We start from the raw sequence: 24378 nt of genomic DNA on the forward strand, positions 1-24378 counted from the left end.
GTGTCTTTGATGGTTCAACGAGTTGTATTTAAAGGCGAAGGCTTTTAAGGGGAATCTGTTCCGAGGATTTTCCAAACGCAAAGTGGAGAAGTTGGTGATCTCTAGTTTCACTCAAAATACGAATTATCATCTAAGATTGGAGAGATTGGATTTCAGCGTCTATCCGGCTAAACAATCACCACGAGATAAGTTTTGTGAGAATTTTTTTTCGAAAAGATAAGTGCACTAGAAATCCTAATACTTTTGGACGTACGGTACTGCTACTTCACGTATTAGCAGCCTCATCGCTTGGACTGTACAGCAATGAGCTTCACGTATTAGAAGCCTCTTCCGAGGGGAAAATTACCAAAAAAAAGCTAAATTTATTGCAATTGTTTCAATTCAATTTTAAATATTTTTTTTGATTAATTGAGACCTAAATCTTTCGCATTTGTACCAATTTAGTCCATCCAGCCAATTTTGATCGGCCGACGCTGACATGTACCATTTTTAATAATATTTTAATATTTCTCGAATATTTTTATTTATTTTTTTTTCTTTTTCCCTTTTTTTTCTTTTTTTTTTCTTTCCTTCTTCCTCTGGCTTGTTGCCATGGTTCGGCGACTGGCCAGAAGCGAGGTTGAGCTTGCCCTTGTCGTTGTTTGGCGAGGGTTGCTAGCCATGGGAAGAAGGAAAAAAAAATAAAGAGAAAGAAAAGAAAAAAAAAGAAATAAGAAAGAAATAAATCAAAACAATCGAAAAAAATATTAAAAAATTATCCACGTCAACGTCGGTCACGCAACGTAAGACGGATGACGACCATGTCAGTGCTGACTGGTCAAAATTGGCCAGATGGACTAAATTGGCACAAATGTGAAAAGTTTAAGACGTAATTGGTAAAAAAAAAAGGTTTATGAGTGAATTGGTACAATTATAATAGGTTTAAGACTTTTTCAGTAATTTTCGCCTCCTCTGAGTTATCAAAACAAACCGCGCAAGTTGAGGTACATTTGGTGTATCGTACACCGAATTAATCCACCAATGCTTAGCCGGAGACTTTTAAGGTTTTAATCTTATGACCGTTGAATGAGCCAGTCGCAACCGGTTGCCATTTTTCACACGAGGTCGGACGTCCGATTCACCAGAAAATGGACGTCCGACGTACTAAAAGTGAAATTTACAATGCTTTAAGCACAAGCAAATGGGGCTTTAATCCCCTAGAATATTGACGTCATATCACGGCAAAAATCAAATTTAATAAAGTTTTATTAGCTTATGTTCTAAGTTACGAGGATTGTTGCAAACCTTTACAAGCCGTCGTAGTCTAAAAGGATTTGAATTTGCGATGTTAAGTTCTTGGTTAGGGTGGATTGTCGAAATCTTTGAAAACTGTCATAATTAAAAAATAAATAAAATTTGCAACAATTTGTTCATGGTTACCTTCGCAAAGCGTTGTAATTAAAAAAATAAAAATTATGACGTTTTTTCCTTATTTATGGCTAACCATCATAAACTTTTGTAAATAGTTGTAATTGAAAAAACATCCTAATTTATTACGTTTTGCTCTTGTTAAGACGTCATAACTCTTTGTAAATCATCCTAGTTAAAGAAATTCTAAATTTATGGCAATTTCTTCATCTTCTTTTTATGACAAACAGTCGTAAATGTTTGTAAAATTATGATGTTTTGCGCTTAGTCATGACGCAACATTGTAACATTTTTGTAAATTTATCATAATTAAAAGAATCCAAATTTACGATGTTCTATCTTAGTCATTATAGACAGTCGTAAACTTTTGTAAGCAGTTGGAACTAAAAAAGTTCCAAATTAACGACATTTGGTTCTTGGTTACGACATTAACTCTTTGTAAATTGTCATAATTGAAAATTTTCCAAGTTTACAATGTCTTGTTCATTGTTATGACAAACCACCATAAACCTTTGTAAAAGTGGTCGTAATTTAAATTACCCAAATATGAGATTTTTTGCTCTTGATTGTGACAAAACATCGTTACTCTTTCTTAATCGTCACACTTGAAAAATATCCAAATTTATGATGTTTTGTTCTTAGTCATTATAGACCATTGTTAACTTTTGTAAATTGTAGTTACCATAAAAACATTTCCAAATTGACGATGTTATGTTCTTGGTTACGATGTAATGTCATAAACATTTGCAAGCCGTTGTAATTAAGAAAAATCAAAATTTACGACATTTTGTTCTTGGTCACAACATATCATCATAAAAATTGGTAAATATTCGTAATTTTGAAATAATCCAAATTTGCGACACTTTGATCTTGGTCACGAACAGTCATAACTAATAAAAAAGTCGAAATTGACAATGTTTTGATCTTGGTTACGACTAGTAAACATCCATAAACCATCATAAATGTATTCCAAAATTAAGACGTTTTCCTCTTGGTCATGATAGAACATCGTAACTCTCTCTATAAGTCGTAGTAATTCAAAAAAAATATCCAAATTTACGATGTGTTGACAAAATTCCTATGATGTTTTGAATATGCCAAAATAATAGAAAACTACTAATGCGTACATTTACTTGTGTGGAACAGTTAACACATGCATAAGCCAATATGCAAATGGAGTCTAGAACAAGATGTTCGGAAAACTCCCTATGGTATTATTCCAAAACTATCTTTAGTTAAATAACTACTTGATAATTGTAGATGATCATTGTGATGAAGTGATGGTAATTTCAGGAAGACTGATGATATTGGTCTCCATAAAGTTTGGTGAATGGCATTTAATAGGATGAGGACCTTGACAAAAGGAGAATAAGTCTAATATGACAAGTGGTTCATAAGGACTTGGAAGTACTAAGATTAGGTGATGATTTGAGTAAATCCTTTGGATATTGATCTGTTTAGGAAGACCAGATGTTTCGCCGGAATTTTTTCTGCAACAAAATACCTTTCACCGAAAGTCGTTCTTCAATTTTTTTAATTAAAGGAAACAGGTCCTGTGGCGACTCTACACATAAAATTTCATAAGTGATAAGGAAATCAACAACTTGAATTTCAACAGGATTGTATAAAGGCAAACCATGTCGGAATTTAATGAATGATAAGGTTTGGAAAATACAGACTCTATTGCATAAACAAATGTAAACAAATTATTCCGGAATTTAATCGACGGCACATCATAAGAATGCTAACAAATTACGCTGGAATTTAATCGACGATGCAACACCCAGGATAAAGATACACGCTGGAATTTAATTAACTTCACGGATCTAGAAGCTGTAGCTAAGAAAAGCGTCGGAATTTAATCTACGATGCGAGTCTAGAAAGTAAAAGTACAGTATAGGAAAGTAAATTGAAAGATAGTAAATTTTGTTTGATTCATGCTGGGGATTCAATAAATAGGCGATTGGTGATGATATTTATAGTGGTAGTGCCATAATTGCTCTCGACAGATCCTTACGGTTGTGTCCATGTTCTTCTATTTTGAAAATCTTTTGCCCATGGTCCCATGATGTCATGATCTTATTTCCAAGCGATTGTTCCAATAAAAATGCATATTAACTGTCCCATTGCAATCTCTATATTCTCCGGTGGCTTCAAACTCGCAATCATATATTGATGCGTTCTTTCTTCCAATACTTTGATAGCTCATTGATCTTTATCAATCGGTACCCTTATCGATTATCATTATCCATTCGTCATCGTATATCGACAACAGATCGGTGAAGATTATCAATATGCACTAACTTTGACATCGATTGGTCACGTGTCTAACAACACTTGTTGCTTTAATCACATATCCGTGACCCGGTCACTTTTTGGTACAAACAACTGGCAGGGCTATAGAGATATTGTCTGTGTTGTGCAGCGACGGCGGGAGGAGCTGGACAGCAAGCAGCAGCTGGTATCGGGACTGCTATGCAAGGCGGAGATCTGGCCTGGAAGTGTTTGCTGGAAGTGTCAGCCTTGCTGTGACGGTGCCGGAGTTGCAGTGAGCGGTTGCGGGCCTCGGATGGGGGCTGGGACTCGTTTAACCACCGTTGGAGGACTAGTAAATGCGGTGGAATTGAAGCGACGCTGCGCCGGGACGTCGCCAAGATCGATGGGATGCTAAGAAAGCCGCTGGTGCGCGTCCAATCGCGAGTTGGAAAACTTGCCAGAGATCTAACTGATGAGCAGGTGCAGGTGTTCCTGGTAAGGGCTGGAGGAGTTCGCTAGACTGAGCTCTTCGCTGGGCAAGAACCGTCGCGGGCGGGACTGGAGGATTCCGAGCATGATGGTCACGGTGACTTCTTGACTTATATGCTTTCTCTGCCTTCACGTGTGTTTCTTGCAAAGAAAGGAGTACGCGAGTCGTGCAATAGTGGAGGGGTGATCATTGTCCAGTATACGAGCTCCTCTTCCCAATTGTAAACCTCGCTTTTTGTATATTGTAATGTATATTGTAAGAAAATCAATCTACCGCAGTCGTCTCCTTTTTGTATATTATAATGTCCCCCTTTCTATACGGGGAAATTACCAAAACAGTTCTGAACCTATTATAATTGTGTCAATTTAGTCATCAACTTTTTTTTTTGGCCAATTCAATCCTAACACTTTTGTATTTGTGTCAATTCAGTCCATCCAATCAACTTTTGCCGGTCGGCCGGCTGATACTGGCGTGGCAATTTTTAAATATATTTTTTTCTTAACAAGGAAAGGGAAGGCCAGTAGATTGATTTTCTTTCCATGTGTACAAATTTAAATTCAGAGAGAACCTCTATATATGCCTATCTCAGTCCATATATTGTGAATGCTTTCCTTTTCTTGTCTTTTTTTCTTTGATCACCAAATATATGACAAAATTTAATTTGCACCCAACCAAAAATATGCACTTTCTTATGAAAGTATTCTTTTCTATCCAGCCCGTCCCAACTTTCCTTTCAATTTCAATTAATCTTAGTCCAATCTCCAAATGGAAATGATCTTAACTGAATCACATTTCCTTTCTCCAAGTTTGACCCATCTTGAACCTATTTTGAATTCGAAAAAAAAAGAAAAAAAATATTTTGAATTATATTAATCTTGAAATAATTTTGAATATGAATTTGAATCAACCTCGAGTCCAAGTCTAATTTAAATTTCTAGACCAAGACGGATAATCTTATTTTGAAATTCAGTGAACTTGGGCAATCCCAGCCAACTTTGGTCGAGATGAGCACCAATATTATTAACCCTCGTCCAAATCAAACCAACCCACCCTCCCTTGAACTTTAAGAGAATTACACCCATAGCCGATGCTCCGCCAACATGCTCAAAAATGTTAATATTAAATGTATTTTTATTTAGAGGTCAGAGTTGATCCTTAGTTTTTTTATATAATAAATACCGAAATGGGTCGTCAAAATTTAGGTGTCGATAGCTGCCGCTCTTTGAAGGGAAGCTCGCACAGGTTTCATTCAAAAGACAAAATTATACCTTAGATTTTGACGATGCAAATGCAAAGCGATGAAAACAAATATTTTTGTTGGGAATATGGAACTCAAAGAGTTTACACCCATTTGTTAATACAATAAAATGTAATGAAAATGCAGTTGCTGATGTAAAACGTACCTTCAACTACTTATTCGGGAATCCGAGAGAGTAAATTTGGGTACGTACAAGAAAATTTCATTGGGTGGGACTTGATAAACATCTCGAAAATTCGATAGCTATTCGACAAATTTGAAAGCCATGGAAAGTTTTCACGGATATGGATACCTGACAGATTCTTGCAAAAACTAGAGGATTTGGAACATTGACAGATGATGAGATTTCTTTGAAAAATCTTCAAGGGCTTGGATTTCCGACAGGTTCCTGAAAAAGTCTCAAAGAAAAAACGTACTTGGAGGAGATTTATGGAGAGTCCTTCAAGCATCTGGAGAGTGACAGGTTCTTGAAAAACTCGGGGGATGAGGGTGTCCTTGAACAAAAACATCTGGATAGTCGACAGATATTCGAACAAGGTTTTTATTTAGAAGTCTTCAAGCACCTGGATAGCTGACAAGATCTTGAAAGGCAAAAGGACACTATAAGTGCCATAACTTGTGTACGGAGATCATTTTGGTGCCATAACTTTTTTTCGGATCACTTTGGTGCCAAGTCGGAGGAAAAACGATCACTTAAGTGTCATAAGTTTTTTTTGGATCACTTCAGTGCTAAAATTTTTGAAAAACGATCACTTCAGTGCTAAAATTTTTTAAAAACGATCATTTAAGTGCTAAAATTTTTGAAAAACGATCACTTAAGTGCCAATCTCCGGCGAGCCTCCGGCAAGCCACGTCAGCTTCAGAAATTAATAAAAAAAATGCCACGTCGGATTTCCGGCGAAAAATTGTGTACGGCACCGGAGTTGGCACTTAAGTGATCGTTTTTCAAAAATTTTAGCACTTAAATGATCGTTTTTCAAAAATTTTAGCACTAAAGTGATCCAAAAAAAACTTTATGGCACCAAAGTGAGCGCCGTACACAAGTTATGGCACTTGTAGTGTTCTTTTGCCGATCTTGAAATAGACTCAAAGAGAAAGTTCTTGGACAGCCGACAAAGTATCTAAAATATCCAAACACCTCAATAGCCGACAGATATTTGATGGGCACCTGTTCTTGGATAGCCGACAGATATTTGATGGCATTTGGTTCTTGGTTACGACGTCATTAACTCTTTGCAAATAAGTAAATTAAATGCTTTGAAGGAGAACCTGTCCTGATGAGATTTTGCCGAACGCAAAGTGGAGAAGCTGGTGATCTCTAGTTTCACTTCAGTGTCGTCTATCCAGCTAAACAATCCCTTTGAGATAAGTTTCGCGAGAATATATTCCTTTCGGATGGAAAAGCCGAGGAAATCGATAACACTCGGCACTCGATGATTGGTCAATCGACGGACACGTCAGCGCCTAGGAGAGCCATGAAATCTCTCTTTTCGTTGACGTATTCAATTTCTCTTATCTTTGGGAGCCCATTGTATAAAGCCCCTCCTTATTTTTTTTATGACATTTTAATTTCTCTCTCTCTCTCTTTTTTTTCCAATAGAAATGGTCGTCGTAATTTGAATATCTTTTCATACTACCACCACTTCCCTAAAAATATATTTCGAATCTCGAAATAATTGTCTCTTTTCATTAACGTTTATTCAATCCCTTTATAATGTGTAGTATAATGTGTAGTTTGGGACTGATCGGATATTTTTTCCCATTAAAAAGACAAACTTCACATTACTATAATTAACAATATACATAAGTCGTTAGCATTAAGGGATTTTGAAATCATGATGAAAATTGGTTTGTCTTTTTATTTGAGTGCCTTTCACAGCTTATGTAGTCTCCGTTATCATTGGCATTTGTGCAAGATGAAGATGATTGTCTACCGTTCAAGCGTAAGAACCCCATAACCAAGGTTTACAAAAAAAAAAAAAAACTAATTGAAATATACGAATAGCATTCTATCGATATGATGTGTTGTGCGTAGGTTGCGAAACCTTTTCTCCCTCACTCTTGCTAGAGGTCGCGGCGACCGGCTAGAGGAAGAATAAGAAGGGAAGGCCAAAAAAAAAAAAGAAGAAAAAGAAAATAAGTAAATAAATAATTCGAAACTAAAATAAAATATTATTAAAAATTATTCACGTCAGCGCCGGCTGGCCAAAATTGGCCGGATGGACTGAAACGGCACAATTACAAAAGGTTTAGGGCTGAATTGGCAAAAAAAATTTTAGGATTGAATTGGCACAATTGCAATAGGTTCAGGACTGTTTTGGTAATTTTCCCGTTATGAAATTGTATACATAAAATATTATGCATGATCGTGTTTTTTGGGAATGCAAAAGAAAATGAGCAGTATATTCGAAAGATGGTAGACACAAATAAAAAATCATAAACCTATTTTATAGATGTTAATTCAGTTCTAAATTTTTAGTTTGACAAATTAGTCTTAAACATTTTGACGATTTGGTAATGCAGTCTTTCCGATCAATTTTGATTGGCAATCGCTAACGTGGACACTAGCCATCCTTTATGCTATAGCTGGCGCTTATATGGACAATTTTTGCAATTATTTTTAAATTTTCTGAATTTGTTCTTTTTATCCTTTTATGTTCTTTCCTTTTTGTATTTTTTTTTCCTATTTCCCTTTGCCGATCACAAGGGCCTCAGCGATGGCCGGCGGAGGGCAATAGGGAAAAAGGAAAAAAAAAGAAGAAACAATTCATAATTTTAAAAAAATTATAAAACTTGTCCACATTAGCACTGATCGGCGTTGACCATGGCGCGTAGCACGGCCGGCATTGACTGGAACGCCATGTCAGCGATTTCCGGTCAAATTTAGCCTGAAGGATTATATTTACAAATTGTCAAAAGATTTAGAAATAAATTTGTCAAATTGAAAAGTTTAGGACTGAATTGATATTCATACAATACGTTTATGACTTTTCCAATAACTATTCCGACGAGATTTATGGAGAAAACAGATCATAAAAAAGAAGAAGAAGAAACGACATTGATGAGGAATAGAGAGACGAAAAGATTAAGACGAAAAGAGTCTTAATCATTTTTTTTTCACATTCGGAAATGACTTATTCACAGGGCATGCATTAAGCATTCTAAACTTGTGATCAAACAGGTCTCCCTAATTGACTACCCAAAGTCATCGTCCTTATCACTCCAGGTCTTGATCAACTTGAATCGAGCTAACCTTGCTCTGATACCAAATCAACAGGGATGTCACGTCCCGAACCCGAATGAGCATGCAACATCCCTTCGGGGTCGTCAAGCATGCGACATCCCAGGACTTGCCGCCGACCCAACTTAACTCAAATGAGGAACGCGAGCGGAAGCAAATTCGAACTCACCATACAACATACAATGAAACAGGGTAGTCGAGAGAGACGAATGATACACATCAACAAACTGCTTTTTAAGAACATAATGTTACTTACAAACGGCACAAGGTACAAGCCTTACTAGAGGACACTATTGACGAACCACGCACAATAAAAAGGATCGGGTGGTTGGTAAGCTTAACTCCCCTACAAAAAGGGGCACTCAAAAGACGGGGTAACTTGACCTATTCTCAATCCCCATAGTACCTTGGCAGCATCTCCGGATCAATCATGGTCGCGGGTCTGAAATGGTTATATTACAACAATGAGAATAAATCTCAATAAGCAACTACCTAAGCCTCGCTTAGGCCAAAGCGTACCTCCGAACAATTCTAAACATGCACTTCGAACAATCGACGTGCCATGAACAATCACAGGCATCCTTATCTTGTCTCGGCATATACACAAGCCCTGCACATTAGAATATTGCCATAACATGGCCAATTACTCATCAAACAAGCACATTTCAAATCAGGGCATAATCATAAGAAACAAACTCAATATTCCGGATTTCGAGCATCCACCAATGCATAGCATACGTTCACATGTATCCAGGTTATTAACGACCCCTCGGGCCACCGACCTCCCGCCGGTCTTCTGGCGTAACCAGGCATCGTCCCGCTACGTCGGCGACGGCAACGTTGGGAGTCTGTTGACACCTAATTTTTAGCTCATTTTTTTTTTCATATTTTCAAAAATCTCAAAATTAGGACTAGGAATCTTGGCCAAGCCTAGAAACCTATTTCTAAACCAAAAATAATTTTTTAGCATTTTTCTGCATTTTTCCTTAATTTATTTTAATAAAAATAAGTGAGAAAAGCAAGAAAAATAGTAAATGGAATCAGAAAATTCCATAAAAATAGTCATTAGTATTATTTTAAATCCAATTTCATTAATACATCATCAATTTTGAAAAATCTCAATTGGGTATGTGTTTTTCTCAAAATTGGGCAAAATTAAACCCGAATTGAACCAAAATTGCAATTAAATTTTTTCTAGTCATTTTTAAGTCATAGTGTCTTCACAAAAAATGATTCTGGGACCTTGAATTACACAATGGTTGTGCCAATTGCACAATTTGACATAAAAATAAAAAAATCCTCAAAATTCAATTGAAAATCAAGAATTTTGAAACCAAATTGGGAATCGTGCCCAATATGAAATTGTCGAAATATGAGACCATCATTTCTAGGGTTAATCAGATGAATTTCAGTACTATCGCACCCCCAATTACTGAATGTATGAAGAAAGGCAAATTTCTATGGGGAGAGGAAGCTAAGAATAGTTTCGCTATTTTAAAAAGAGAAATTATGTACTGCACCTGTTCTTGCTTTACCTGATTTTGATAAACCGTTTGAAGTTGACTGTGATGCTAGTGGAGTGGGTATATGAGCTATTTTATCTCAAGAGCGCAGACCAGTTTGCTATTTTAGTGAGAAGCTCAGTGACGCAAGGCAGAAGTGGAGCACTTATGATAAAGAATTCTATTCTGTCGTAAGGGCTTTGAAGACCTGGGAGCATTATCTGATTGGGAAAGAATTCGTCCTTTATTCTGATCATGAAGCTTTGAAGTATCTGAATAGTCAGAAGAGGATTAGCAAAGATATGCATGAGCGATGATGTCAATTTTTGCAAAAATTTCCTTTCAGATTACAGCATAAGTTAGGTGTGCATAATGTTGTATCAGATGCATTGAGTAGGAGAGCTGGCTTGTTGATTACGTTGAGCCAGGAAATTCTAGGGTTCAAGTAGCTGAAAGACTGTTATGCAGATGATGATGACTTTGGAAAAATTTGGGAGTCATGTGCTGCTGGTCAACCTGTACAAGAATTTTATGTGCAGGATGGTTATCTGATGTGTGGCAATTAGCTTTGCCTTCCTCGGACATCATTACGAGAGAAGGTAATTCGCGATTTACATGATGGTGGATTAGCTGTACATCTAGGTCGTGATAAAACTATTGCTGCAGTTCGGGAGCGATTTTACTAGCACTAGTTGGTAGAGATGTCAGTAGGTACGTACAAAAGTGTTATGTTTGCCAGACTGCTAAGGGTCAATCTAAGAATACAGGTCTGTATATGCCTTTACCTGTTCCTAACAATATATGGGAAGATCTGTCCATGGATTTTGTGCTTGGTTTACCACGGACACAAAGAGGCGTGGATTCTGTTTTCGTTGTGGTTGACAGATTTTCCAAGATGGCGCACTTCATTCCTTGTAGGAAGACTTCTGATGCAGTAAGTATGGCTAGATTATTCTTTAAGGAAGTGGTTCGTTTGCATGGTGTGCCCAAGTCTATTACCTCAGATAGGGATAGCAAATTTCTGGGGCATTTTTGGCGGACTTTGTGGAAGTTGTTTGATTCATCTTTGAATTTCAGTAGCACAGCTCACCCGCAGACTGATGGGCAAACAGAGGTGGTTAATAGAACTCTGGGAAACTTGATTCGAAGCATTTGTGGAGATAAGCCGAAGCAATGGGATGTTGCTTTATCACAAGCAGAGTTTGCTTATAATAATGCAGTTCATAGTTCTATTAGCAAGTCGTCTTTTTCTGTTGGTTATACAAAGGCGCCTCAGCATACTATTGATGAGGAATAAAGAAAATGATTAAGTCATTTCCGAATGTGAAAAGACTCTTTTTGTCAATCGAGTGGCTTTTCGTCATCCAAACTCTGCAAAGTCCGACAGCTATATTTCCAAAACAACTTTTGAAAAACAAAGCTGATCCTTTGTTCATTTTTCTTTTGTCGACATTATCAACCAAGAAAATGATTAACTCGTTTCCCCCCGATCTAAACTTATCGTTTCCATCTGCGAGCGAAAGACGCTTTCCGTCGATTAAGTGATTTTTCGTCATCCAAACTCCGAAAAGTTCGAAAACTGTCTTTACAAAATAATTTTTGAAGCAAAACAGATCCTTCGATCGTTCATTTTTCTTTTGTCGATACGACTTATTTAGCTACATTGCTCGCCACCAAATAAATGCGAACTAATATATGAAAGGGCGTTAATCTTCGAAATTTTACAGCAACAAACTTTTTAACATAAGTGCACAGAAGAAGGTCCAGCAACTTCCTAATTCCTATTTGCAGGTTGCTGTCTTCTCTTTTTTCTGTGTTTCCAGAGCCGTGTTTCCGGACATTCAAACCAGAGTTGAAGCAGACAATAGGCCGAGGCAAAGAGAGGAACAAGCAGCGGCGGTGGCGAGCAGCGACGGGCGAGGTCCGACGGCCGAGGACCTTCGGGTCCCGTTGCTGGTCTTATGTCCACCCACATGTACCGGATAGATCATACCGCCGCCTATGTAACCGCCGCCGCGGCCACCGCCACCACCGCCACCGCCGCCTCGGCCACCGCCGCCGCCGCCTCCGCCCTTCTTCACGTGGACGTTAATCTCTCTCGTTTCCCTGCTGATGGTCTTATCCGCAGGCTCGGCGCTTCCGCGAGCGCTAGCCGAGCTCTCGGGAGATGGAGACAGCAACAGGAGGATGACGAAGGAGAGGGCGAGCGCAAGCTTGATCCCCGCCATCGAGATCGCGGAGATCGGACTCCTCGATCGGATCACGCGGGAAGGCGATTTTCGCGTAAGGGAAAAGGTTTGGAGATCCTTTGTCTTTCGATGGTGATGTTGCACGTATATTTAAAGGCCAATGTTAGATGAAGAAGAAGAAGAAGAAGAAGCAGTTGGCGATTCTCCGGTGCAATTGATTTCAGTTGGACCGCATTACTACTTTTGGAAACAAGAACTGATCTTATAAAGAATAGTAAGTACATTATCAAGAACAGACCTCTTGTACAACATCTTCTAGAACATCGGGGTCGTCGAAACGGCGCGGTAAAACCAGGTTTCGTTGTCGCGAACGGATTCGTGCCCGCACGTCGAAAATGGACAAATTCGATTGGAACTCAGTAAGCGCGCGGACGAGAAAATATAGTCCTTTCTTCTCGAGAAAGTGCCGCGCAGACCTGACGGATATACGGGGCTCGATTCCGGTATCGTTTCCGACGGTCCGGATTCGATTTAGCACGGGACGGACCGCATCGGAAAGAAGTGAGATAGGCTCGTTATAGCATCATGGCAACACAACGGAGAGACCAAAATGGAAAAAGATGGAAAAGTTACATGTCTCTGTCGTAATAGTCGTTTTATTCAACATTGGCTACACCACACGCAATGTCGAAGAAATGCCGGAAAAGTTACCCGATCGGTTCTCAACATATCGTGTAGATATTAATTCGGTTCTAAACTTTTTGATTTTATCAATTTAGTCATAAATTTTCACGCGGAATTCCGATGTTGTCCTTCCGATTAATTTTTGCCGGAAACAGCTGACGTGGCGGTCCGGTCATCTCCGCAGCCTTACGTGTCGCCGCGCCACGTCAGCGATTCCCGACGAAAATTGGTCGAGAGGACAATATAGGAATTTCACGTGAAAGTTTAGAACTGAATTGACGAAATTAAAAAAAATTTAGGATTGAATTGGTACGAGTACTATAAATTTAGGATTGATCGGACAGTTTCTCCCGAAATTCCCATCGGCTATGACCGCCCAATATGGGTTGTATTGCTTTCGAAAAGTCACTAGCTAATGAAATTAATGTGACGCGTAAATAAAAGTTAGTTAACGAAAAATATCGCTATCGTTTAGTCCCCGAAGAAAATTCTTGCGGGTACGACCAAATGTTCGGCTCGGGGTCCGTCGAATCCAACATGATATGTCGACATAATACCTCTTATCAATGCAAAAAAAACATCGATCTTTAGGTATGTCGGGGTAGCATACTAGCGTTCCGCTTGACATAGCAATTTCACAAAAGATGTTCTCATCGATTCGAACCCGACCGACATTGTTGGCAACTTTGGCATACTTCTTTTTCGACCACCCACATTGCGAGAAATCGAACTAAGAACGTCTAATGGTGAAATACTTGGTACATTTATGCGGGGTACATATATATATATATATATATATATATATATATATATATGTATATGATACATATACATGGTTTTCACTAAGGCGCCGTTTGTTTGGCGGAAAATATTCCCCTTTTGGAAAATATTTTCCCGGAAGTCATTTTCCTGGAAACTGTTTTCCCGGAACATAATTTTCCGGTGTTCGCGACCAATATGAAAAAGTTTCGGAAAATATTTTTCGCCGGCGACCGCGGCGCGGCGGGGGCGGCGGCGGCGGCGGCGGCGGCGACGCGGCGGTAGCCGGCGACCGCGGCGGGCGGCGGTGGCGGGCGACCGCGGGCGGCGGCAGCGGCAGGCGGCGGCAGCGGCGGCCGGCGGCGGCGGGTACATATATATATATGATACATATACATGGTTTTCACTAAAATTTGCATCTTTCGCCTGCTTTTCATATGCTACTTTGTGCGTTAGTTATAAACTAATTTTATTTTCATTAGTTATTCACATGTTTATGATCGTTTTTATACGTTAGAAAAACTTTAAGTTAGTTTTAACCTCATGTTAGATATGTTATATTTTTTTTTATAGAGTTAATACAACCAAAAATCCCAAACTGGTACATCCGTGATAAATTTACCCCAAACTAATTTTTTTGACTACTAAAAACCTCAAACTGGTACACTTGTGTCAAATTCACTCCAAATTAATTTTTTGACGAGCAAAAACCCCAAATTGATATATTTGTGACAAATTTACTCTCCGTTAGTTTCCTTTAAATTATATGAATACCACAAAAAAAAATCACAAATTGGTACACTTATGACAAACGGAGGGTAAAACCCCAAACTGGTATACCCATCAACTGTCCGGTGTCATCCAACTCAACAATTTGACCGTAAAATTTAACATAAATTAACAAATGGTAAATTTATCGCAGATGTACTAATTCGGAGTTTTTTGTAGTCAAAAAAATAATATGAGGTAAATTTATCACAAATATATCAGTTTGAAGTTTTTCGATGTATTAACTCTTTTTTTATTTTATCAATATCCATTCGAATCAAGTCCTTTCGTGCCAAAAATTGATTTTCCTATTTGCCTACTGGATAACTCATCAATTTCCAACGATATCCCTGCCAAGATTCTCGCGATTTTAAATTTCCCCTCCTCTTCGTAGTTATAGAAATTTTAGATATATCAAAATTTTAAAACATTATCCAAAAATGTCATAAACTTATTATAATTCAGTCATATACTTTTTAATTTTATCACTTCAGTCGTGAATTTTTTTACAATTTGCCAATATAATTCTTACGGATGTCCTAAACTTGTGATATCCCGATTCCACTTATATTAGCGAAGTCAATTGATGTTCCACCACAACGTGTCGAGAAGATATTTCATGTCGGCGGTTACACGACGCGACATTTTGACCGCAAGGTTTGGCTTCACAGATAAAGGTATTGGTTTAGTTACGGGGACTCGTTCAACCACAGGGTCGACACTGTTGTCGCATAACTTGTGTCATGTGGAAGGAGCACAAAACGATGTCGCCGTCCGGTGATGGATGATCCGACTTCTCCTTCTCCTCCTCTCTCTCATTCGCGGGCATTGTTGGCTAACTTAATTGCACTTTCGCGACCCCAAGGGTCTCGAGAGATTGACATAGCGGTAGCGCCATAAGACAATGGTGACTCGATGTCCGCCACGAAAAGTGCGCAAGTTGCGAGCTATGAATACAAGGTCAAAGAAAAGAGTAACACTTGACGGTCTTTAGATAACATCAGATTGGATCGAGATCGTCTGAATCGTTGATCATGCAGGTCTGACGCGATTAAAAACTACCTGTCAACCGGCGGTACGATGTTTTTTTTCTTTTTTCAAATAAACATGGAGTGTGATTCTTTATGGTCCGTACATAGAGGCGGGAGGGGCTTTGGAGAAGAACTTGCCGTGGGAGTTTTAGATTGCCTTCGAAGCATTGCGGTGTCTATCCAGCTAATCAATGATCATTAGATAATGCTTTGACGGTGTATCTACATCCCTAACCTAATAATTATGGGTAATCGCCGTATAGTTTAAACCGTTAAGAGAAGAAAAGCGAGCGAATTCGTTCGATGTATGGATGCGGCGCGGTAAGTTAATCCTCGGTTATCCGAATCTCGTGTTCGTTTTGTTTTTTTCTTTCTTGTGACAAGAGTGTGCAATCCGTGGAGGTGCGTAGCTCCATATGCTATTTTTCTCTTTTTCGATAATTCATGTGCATGGCCACGATTAGCAAGCTTACTAAAGGGAAACTGATACAGCAACTCACCGTCATGACCCATCACTTAAATATGAGTAATTCGGGGTTGGAGTCGGATGCCCGACCATCCATTTTTCGAAGTCTTTCGACTGTTGTAAATGCAAGCACTAAATTTCATCAGAAACAAAAAAAATAAGATAAAATTTTCAGCATAAGCATTTCTATAATTATCAAGCAAATTTTCTTTTTTTCTGGACGCACTGTCATGGTCGAACGGCTACCATATGACTATGCTATCACCGGAAACACCAACGACGGCCAAAATTCCTGATTTTCCGGTGGCTACATTCAGATTAGGGTTGAAGAGCAACTCACGACGGAGCCGACGAGCGTCGACGGGCCAGAACTGACGGCTGACGGTCCATCAGTCCCGGTGGGAACAGGCCTCACTACACTCCCTGGTGTCCGTCCAATGGGACCGCCGCCGCACCCGCCACCGCCACCCCCGCGACCGCCGCCGCCGCTACCGCCCCCAAACCCACCACCACCACTACCGCCACCGCCACCTGAACGGCCACCCCCACCGCCAACACCCCCGCCACCACTCAGCTTCTTCACCACACGGGTGCCGATCCTTCTCGCTCGGACGGAGGAGGAGACGTCGTGGCTCGACGGCTGCTGCCGTCGCTGTCGGTGGCTAATGGCTTGATCCGCCAGGCTCCCGGCAGATCGAGACAGCAACGTGAGGATCACGAAGGAAATGGCGAGCGCGAATCTGATCGCAGCCATCGAGATCGCCCGAGTTTTTTTGGTGTTGATCGGATCGCCGTGGAGTTTCACGCAGTGAAAGGCCGTGTGATTCTTCTTCTTCTTCTTCTTCTTCTTCTTTCGGTCGAGTATGATGAATGCCACGTACATATGAAGGCCAGGGAGGGGGTAACGATGGAAAAAGAAGAGGTTGGTGACATTCGGATACGATCAAATTCGGTTGGACCCGGGTTCGGGGCACCGGAGCGTGTCGCCGGCCCGAACGGGCCGGTTCTTTCGCCGCGGGAAAGATCTTAAAAGGGGAAAATTCGCGGCGAGCGGGACGCGAATTAGCCCGGGCCTGCCCCATTTATATATTTATTTTTTGTATGAAGTTAATTTTTGTGTGGATGATGATTACATACAATATGTTCATACCTAGAGTATTATATATTTATCGTCGTTAAATATATCGATGATAATTAATGATTAAATATTAGAACACGGGATATCCACGTTAATAACGATATCACAATTACCTATTTGAAATTATAGTTTTTCCGTAATTAAATCATATAATAATTCGACCACGTGAATAAATTTTCATGTAGACGAAGGTAGGGGGCGGGGCGAATTCCCCCGGGGCCGAGATGGGCCATCCCTAAGTTGGATCGTGCGACCAATTTTTGAAATCGATAACCTCTCGCCATTTCTCCTTATTAAAACGAACATAATGTACGTACTAAATTGAATCTGGATCGTCGAAAACGATGGTCTTAATTCACGTGGGACCATCGGATTCGGTGGTCCAAATTCTGTTTGATTTTTGGGCAAAGTAGATGCAGGAGAGAGCTGTGCTGAGAGGAACTCCTTCCACAAGAACTTACTACTTATGGCACTTCTCATGAAGGATTATAGCCTTTTGCCACAGCTGTTCAAACTAGGCTTTTACCAAAATCTTCCTCCAAAAGATGACAAGACAGCTGTTGTCACCTGGTAGGAAAGGGCCCGTGGATTGGAAAAAGTATATACTCGTTTTGAATCTTCATTAATCTTCCTCTTAAATATCCCATGCTATCGTCAAGAAAACCCAAGACCGATGAGGTATGGAAAATCTTATCTCGAAGATACATAGTAACTAGATTTTTGCTCTGATGGAGATCCCGATCTCGACCCTAATTTATGAATCCATCGATAAGCGAGAGAATCTTTCAGAGTCTACGTGATTACTTTAATGAATTCAAAAGTCGAGATGTTTATCAGTCACTTATATATCTATATCAATCCGGCCAATACATGAAGAACGAGAGGAACAAGTCTAACAAATCTCTTAGACGACATCGTCTATCATTTTTGCCGTCATTAAATGCCCGGTAGAATTCAATGAGTATGCAAGGTATTATCTCTCTCCGTACATTAATGTATACACTTACATAATGTATAAAAAATTATAATAGTTGAAGAGGAGAACAAATAGGCTCATCATAGCACGATGGCGGTAGAAACAAAAGTACAAGAATCGTTCAGTGCCCGAAGACGAAATCGTTATGCGGGCGGGCACGACAGGATATATTGTCGTAGCAATAACACCGCCGATCAACAATCACGTTTCTCGATTACGGTGATCGTGTAACATACATTCAAAACGAAGAAATTCGTAGAGGTGCGTAATACCGTATCGATATATCATGTGATATAGCATTTGATATAACCCGATATAGGAATGAAGTCAGAGAAACCCTAGATGCCACTAAGTCTCTCCCCCAAAAACAATCCATGATGGATCAGAAATTTGCTTTGAGAGATTGAAATCAACTCCTGCCAAAGAAGGCTTGTTCTATTCTCAGCAGCAGTATTCGAAGCATTACAAGAGAGTTGGCCAAGCCAATGCTTTGTCCTGTTGGGACAGATTACGCGCGACATTAACGACGGATCGTGGGGGACAAAATCAAGAAAAAACCCTACTGAAACCACAAAAGAAGTCCAACAACTAACTGCCCAACTCCTATTGTCATGACATTCAAAGTAGAGCTGAAGCAAACAGTAGACCGAGGAGAAGAGAGGAACAAACGGCGGAGGCGAGCGACGGTGACAGGCGAGATCCGACGGCCGAGGACCTGTGAGTCCCGCCGTTGGGCTTAGCTCCACCCCCTGGCCAGACACGACCTCCATAGCCACTGCCGCCCGTGCGACCCCCGCCACCCGCACGACCCCCACCGCCCGCATGACCGCCGCCTCCGCCGCCGCCCTTCTTCACGTGGACGCCAATCTTCCTCATTCGGAAGGCGGACGAGACGTCTTTGCTCGACGGTCGCTGTTTCCGCGGGCCAACAACGGTTTTATCCGCGGACTCGGCGCTCCCGCGAGCGCTGGCCGAGCCCTCGGGAGATCGGGACAGCAACAGAAGGATCACGAACGAAAGGGCGACCGCCGACTTGATGATCCCCGCCATAGAAGTAGCGAAAGAAAGACGGTGCTTGGTGGATCGGATCGTGTGAAAGGTGGGGTCAGGTACGGGCGATGGCGATGTTTGCACGTACGTATATAGAGACGAAGGGGTCCATCAAGAAGAAAGAAAGTGGGGGATACGATTTGATATCAGTTTGGACCGCGTGACTATTCTAGGAAACACGAGGATATCTCTCTCTATGTGATAGAGAGGTGATATTGTGTCCATGCGAAAAACGGTCCTCGCTTCCTCTCGAGAAAGTTTAACCTAAATGCGCGCACTAAACTGAATTGGGATGGCCGAGTTTAATAGAGACGGATGTAAGACGAAAGTGAGACCTATAGTTTATACTAGGGTCTAGGTTCATACTCGGCTCTAGGCTATTAGCGACGATACGCTATGCGCACCGCGACGCCAATACCCGAATTTTTCTGTCACATCAGACCAGTTCAAAGTTTCAATTATTGGTGGCAAAAAAAGAAATTGGAATATACGTGTCACGGTAGGTTAAGTTTAGGGTTTTTTTTTTTATAGTAAACGGCAAGTTTGGAGTTTTAGTAACACAAAACAAAAGTTGAGGGTACTGACGCTGCAATGAACATAATTTAAGGTTTTTTTTAGTATTTTCTTTACTTTCGAAAAGAAATAATGTACATGCAATGCGTAACTAAAAGTTACACCATTTGAGTAGTTAATTAATTATATAATTACGAATGTTCAATCCATTCGGCAGCCCAAAGAAAATTGTTTGTAGGGTACAACCGAATGTTCGGCCTGTGATACGTGGAATTTCCATGCGATGTACCGACATAATATTGATAATTTTCTTGATTTTCTAAATATGCGTGCAAATGCCAAAACTTCTTTAGATATGCGGTACCATGTAAGTCTCCACTTGATAGAGCATTCTAACAAAAGATATTCTCATCGATTTGAAACCGAACAACATTTTTGCTTCATGATAAGAGTGTTTGGCGTATTCCATCTTCGAATGCACACATATGTGAGAAATCTAATGATAGAATACTTTGGACTTTTATGCGCGCGCGTGTATATATATTAAAAAGAAAAAGCAGACAGCTTTTATGTTGGGGGAAGAGCAGTGCTATCACAAATCGTGATTGGTTAAGTTGAGACTAATTAACCGTGCACACGTTAACAGTAGTCGAGTGACCGGCGGTTCGATGCTTACCTTGATCGATGAAAGCTCCACATCAGTCGTCGACAACAGAGAAGTATAATATGAGCAAAGCACACGCGTTGATGGTGACAACAGTATGATGCAAGATGCAGTCAGAGAAATAGGTTGCTGAGAACATCTGGATTCAGCTTGTGGTTTGACGAAATCTGACCCAATTGTCTAGCCAATTCTCCGACCACCCGATCCATGTAGAGCATGTAGAGACCATTGCTGCTTTCCAAAACTCCCAGCGCCTTCCGGGCGTGGATAATTGATGTCAACCACTCTTCAAACAACACTGCGTGAATAACGCTTAACGCTTACTATATCATAGAGCTTATTATGCTTATGATATTTGTTGTGCAGAATAATCAAAGATTATGGCTTTAGTCTTGCCTTGCTAAAGTGAAGTAAACAGCAGTACAAGATGCATGCAAGAAATAAAGTACACTTACATTGGTCAAAATTTTCATCCCTTGACCATGTCAGCAAGTAATCGGATACCAAGAATTCGAGAAGTTGAATTCTGCATGCACAAGAGTCAGCAATTGATTTATAAACTTGCTGAAACCAACAATATCTAGGACTCGTCAGTTGAAGCATTCTCTTTATGAGGCCACCAAAAATAAAGCATGATCTTAGCTCTAGATAGCATCATGTTTAGCCTATGAAATTCAGGAAAGACCACATGCCCAGACGCAATTATCCACTATATTTATGCCAAGTAGGATGCAGGCAACAGATCCCATTTCACCGATCTTCTGATGTGAACTTGTGTTACGTAAGTCCATATGGTTAAAAAAAAAAGTTCAGAAATCCAGGTAATGACATATGGTTTGCTACAGGAGAAGTCATGGTTGATTTACTTACAAGATGAACATATACTGATGCATGTCTGGAAATTTATCATCAAAAGGATCTGAAAAAAGTATACTTTCTGCCACAACGGGAATCTTTTGAGAAACTGCGACTGATGCTCTTTGTCCTAGGTAGACCGCCTTTCCTAGTTTCCGAATCAAATGCTGAACATAGAACTGCACATCATTGCCAATGTCATCCCGCCCTAAAATAAAAGGATGCAGCAAAGAAATAAGTATTATGAGTCACTGACAACAAAATGGAAACACCAATGATGGACTGTAACTGTACCTGCGGAAAGTGAACAATTTCAGTACATATAAGTCACTCATCCATCATTATATATTGTCAGACAGTTTAGGGTGTCATAAAATCAAGAGGAGAAGGATTGGAATCAGAAAGACTTACCACCATCTCTTCCTGAAAGAGAGGTCATCCTTCTAACCAAACGCAATATCAAACTGTTGACAATACCTTCAATGCTTTCCATGTTCTCTTTCACTGATAATAGATTCTTCAATGAAGCTTCAGGAGAGAGCATTGTTAGAAAATTAACCAGAGGGCCAAAAAAGGCATTTGGCATGAATGCCAAATTGCATAGACAATCATCTTCATAAATTTCTATTCACAAGAAATCTGGACAAATTAACATCGAATCATTGAATTTGACCTCAAACTTACTGAAAGTCCTTGCTGCAATTCTAGGGCCATATAGATTTAACCACACATTTAACCACCTTGCTGAAAACCATTAATAGTTCACTCTAAAAAATTTTATATCTGAAAAATGATTTACACCTCCAAATTACTGCCGCTGGAAAATTACTTGTACAATGTGCACATCTCTCTACTTGTAGTAATGACACAGGTGCAGTAAATAACATTCATCCTCGCAGCAGACTTCCCAATAGATAGACCACCATGTGCAGACTAATAAATATAGGTTCACGGAAGATAACCGATCTCTCTTTTACTTTTGATACATTATTTGACTTCAGGACTGAGTGTTTACGATGAATCAGCAACACAGTATAAGGGAATATTGTGGATAATAAAATTGAGAAGTGAAGGTGGATGCAACTTAGAGAAATTCAGAAACAAAACATGCAAGTGTTCAGTACCTAGTATGAAGTCTACAGCTTGATGTGACCAGTTAGCAAAATTATCTTCCTCAACCTACGAGAAAACAATCCTTATACGATTAATTTATGATATATAGTATGAAATCACAGAGAGCAGAAGAGAGAGAAATCTCACAGATGAAACAGCATCAAGTAGCTCCACGAGAAAATCAGCAGCAGCACAAAGATGCTCCACTTCATCTATGGTTGTTACGTCTGAAATCGAAGTGTACGAGGACTCCAGAAAATCACATATAGCCATAGATAGCATATTCATACTGCTGAATTCACGGGTTAACAAGAATTATATGTTAATACAGTGAAAAGCCAACTTCGAAGGAATGTCTGGCAGTCCTTTGAGGGGAGGGTACTGGCTTTGTGAAAGAAATATTGAGATCATTTCTGCTAAGGGAAGGAAGAGGAGAACATCTTGAACTTTTCAAAGTTAAATCATTCCACCAGTCTCTCAAGTCCAAATCCCCAATTCATTCTAAGGGTCTTTCTCAGTCATAAGGATCCCAAATTAAGCAAGACGGAGACATAGCCGATGAGTACATAAAACCAACAAGTGCGTTAAATCCTCCATCGTTACTCTCGCCCATTCACTACCGGTACCAGAAGCCATTAGCGGAAAGCTACCATATAAAGCTGTATAGTGCAAGTCATTCAACTTTAGTTAAAAATAAACAGTGAGGATGTAATACCTCAAGAAGTCCAGTTTCGGTTCTTAACGTTATAGAAACGAGTGAGGGGAGCAACACCGGAAGTTCGACAAGTAATGTAAATGGGAAAGGGCATTCTATTCCAAATCACGGTACAATATGAACTGTCCGATTCGAAATTCACTATTTCCTCCTAAGCAGTGACAAAATTAAGGTACTGGTGAAAATGTACATGGATAGACATAGATGTAGGAAATGCAACACCAATAGACGAGACTAATACGGTTCGTTTCGACTCTGAGCATGCCGGAATTATAATGATCAACTAAAAGAAGCACCTGATAGATGCCGGCGCTGATGCTGATCATCTCTTTTCCTCTTACTTTCCCGGTATCGCACTGCAGAGTAAGAGAAGCGAACAAGTCCTTGGGATCATCGAAACTCGAACCGGAGTCACGTCACGACGATTAGGATAACAGCGAAGGCGAACCTTGCCTGAGAAATCTCCGGCGAAGAACATCGCAGAATCGGTGATCGGAGCCGTCTCCGGGCCGCCGGTCGGGGCTCAGCTTCCCCAAGTCGTTGAAGAAGTAGCACTTGCAGGACGCGACCTGCGGAAACGCAGCGGCGCGCGACGCTTCTGGCGCGAAACGACCGATCGGACAGAGTCTCGGATCACGAAACTCGACCGATACAAAAGCAAAGACGAAATCGGGAGCAGAGAGAGAGAGAGAGAGAGAGAGAGAGAGAGAGAGAGAGATTCGGAATAACGCGAACCTTCTGCTTCCTTGAGATCCTCCCTGAGCCTCAGCAGCTCCTGCTTTCGCTCCTTCGCCTTAAAAAGCCACAGGCAACAACAGCGACGCCGGCGACATCACTTCCGGTCAGAGAGGAAGATGCGACGAAGGCGATTCGAGCAAAGTAGGAGGAAGATAGAGAGAGAGAGAGAGGGAGACCTTTCGCTTCCATCGTAGAACGTCGGATTCAGGAGGAGGAGGAGGAGATGTGCGGTTCTTCAGGAACTTGGAGCGCAGGAGAGAGATGGCGACGGCGAGCTTCAGTCGGTCGTCGGAGTCCTGCGCCGTCGCCGCCGTTGGCGGCGGCTGTTGATGTCGCCGTTCGCTCGAACCGGACATGTTCGCTCTCGACAAATGGAGCGCGAGAGCGGGAGAAGACGATCTTGAGAACATCTCTTCCCTTCTGCGCTTTTTTTTGAAAGCTTTCGGTTTGTTTCCGGACCGGTTCGCCGCTCCCCGGTCCGACCGTCGGGCCTCTCTCGGCCGGTATTTCAACTGGGCGGGCCGGGCCGGGCCCATAGAGGCCCATAAAGAAACGGGCTCGGATC

The 24378-nt window shown here is 40.6% G+C and overlaps 3 protein-coding genes across 5 annotated transcripts; all 3 read right to left on the reverse strand.

The window, feature by feature from the left end:
• Positions 1-16364: 16364 nt before the first annotated feature.
• LOC115679456 (uncharacterized) lies at positions 16365-16805 on the reverse strand. The gene has a single exon (XM_030603057.1). The coding sequence runs from the start codon at positions 16803-16805 to the stop codon at positions 16365-16367; it is 441 nt and encodes a 146-aa protein (XP_030458917.1).
• Positions 16806-18783: 1978 nt separating this feature from the next.
• Positions 18784-19215, reverse strand: LOC115679457 (glycine-rich protein 23-like). Its single transcript, XM_030603058.1, has one exon. The coding sequence runs from the start codon at positions 19213-19215 to the stop codon at positions 18784-18786; it is 432 nt and encodes a 143-aa protein (XP_030458918.1).
• A 928-nt stretch (positions 19216-20143) lies between these two features.
• On the reverse strand, positions 20144-24262 carry LOC115679459 (protein MULTIPOLAR SPINDLE 1). 3 transcript variants are annotated; one of them, XM_056310887.1, is made up of 10 exons: positions 23990-24262; positions 23811-23868; positions 23524-23670; positions 23372-23431; positions 22508-22587; positions 22372-22426; positions 21659-21775; positions 21263-21455; positions 20848-20918; positions 20144-20690 (listed from the first exon to the last, which is right to left on the reverse strand). In XM_056310887.1, the coding sequence occupies exons 1-10, from the start codon at positions 24221-24223 to the stop codon at positions 20506-20508; spliced, it is 1200 nt and encodes a 399-aa protein (XP_056166862.1). In that variant the 5' UTR covers positions 24224-24262; the 3' UTR covers positions 20144-20505. The 3 variants fall into 3 exon arrangements, with proteins under 3 accessions (XP_056166862.1, XP_056166861.1, XP_056166863.1); XM_056310886.1 differs by having other exon boundaries at positions 23524-23673; positions 23990-24260; XM_056310888.1 differs by lacking the exons at positions 22372-22426; positions 22508-22587 and having other exon boundaries at positions 23524-23673.
• Positions 24263-24378: the final 116 nt, after the last annotated feature.

This window comes from Syzygium oleosum, unplaced genomic scaffold (assembly GCF_021117445.2).
Source record: "Syzygium oleosum isolate NSW1041296 unplaced genomic scaffold, Sole_v2.1 Sole_v2.04, whole genome shotgun sequence".
NCBI classification, from domain to species: Eukaryota; Viridiplantae; Streptophyta; class Magnoliopsida; order Myrtales; family Myrtaceae; genus Syzygium; species Syzygium oleosum.

Excerpts from the sequence above, each read along its gene's own strand:
- LOC115679459 (XM_056310886.1), bottom strand. The coding sequence starts at position 24,223 with ATGTTCTCAAGATCGTCTTCTCCCGCTCTCGCGCTCCATTTGTCGAGA. Across the intron at positions 23,869-23,989 it reads TTCTACGATGGAAGCGAAAG|GCGAAGGAGCGAAAGCAGGA; the intron begins GTCTCCCTCTCT and ends TGGCTTTTTAAG. Across the intron at positions 23,674-23,810 it reads GGATCTCAAGGAAGCAGAAG|AAGCGTCGCGCGCCGCTGCG; the intron begins GTTCGCGTTATT and ends GTTTCGCGCCAG.
- LOC115679456 (XM_030603057.1), bottom strand. The coding sequence starts at position 16,805 with ATGGCTGCGATCAGATTCGCGCTCGCCATTTCCTTCGTGATCCTCACG.
- LOC115679457 (XM_030603058.1), bottom strand. The coding sequence starts at position 19,215 with ATGGCGGGGATCATCAAGTCGGCGGTCGCCCTTTCGTTCGTGATCCTT.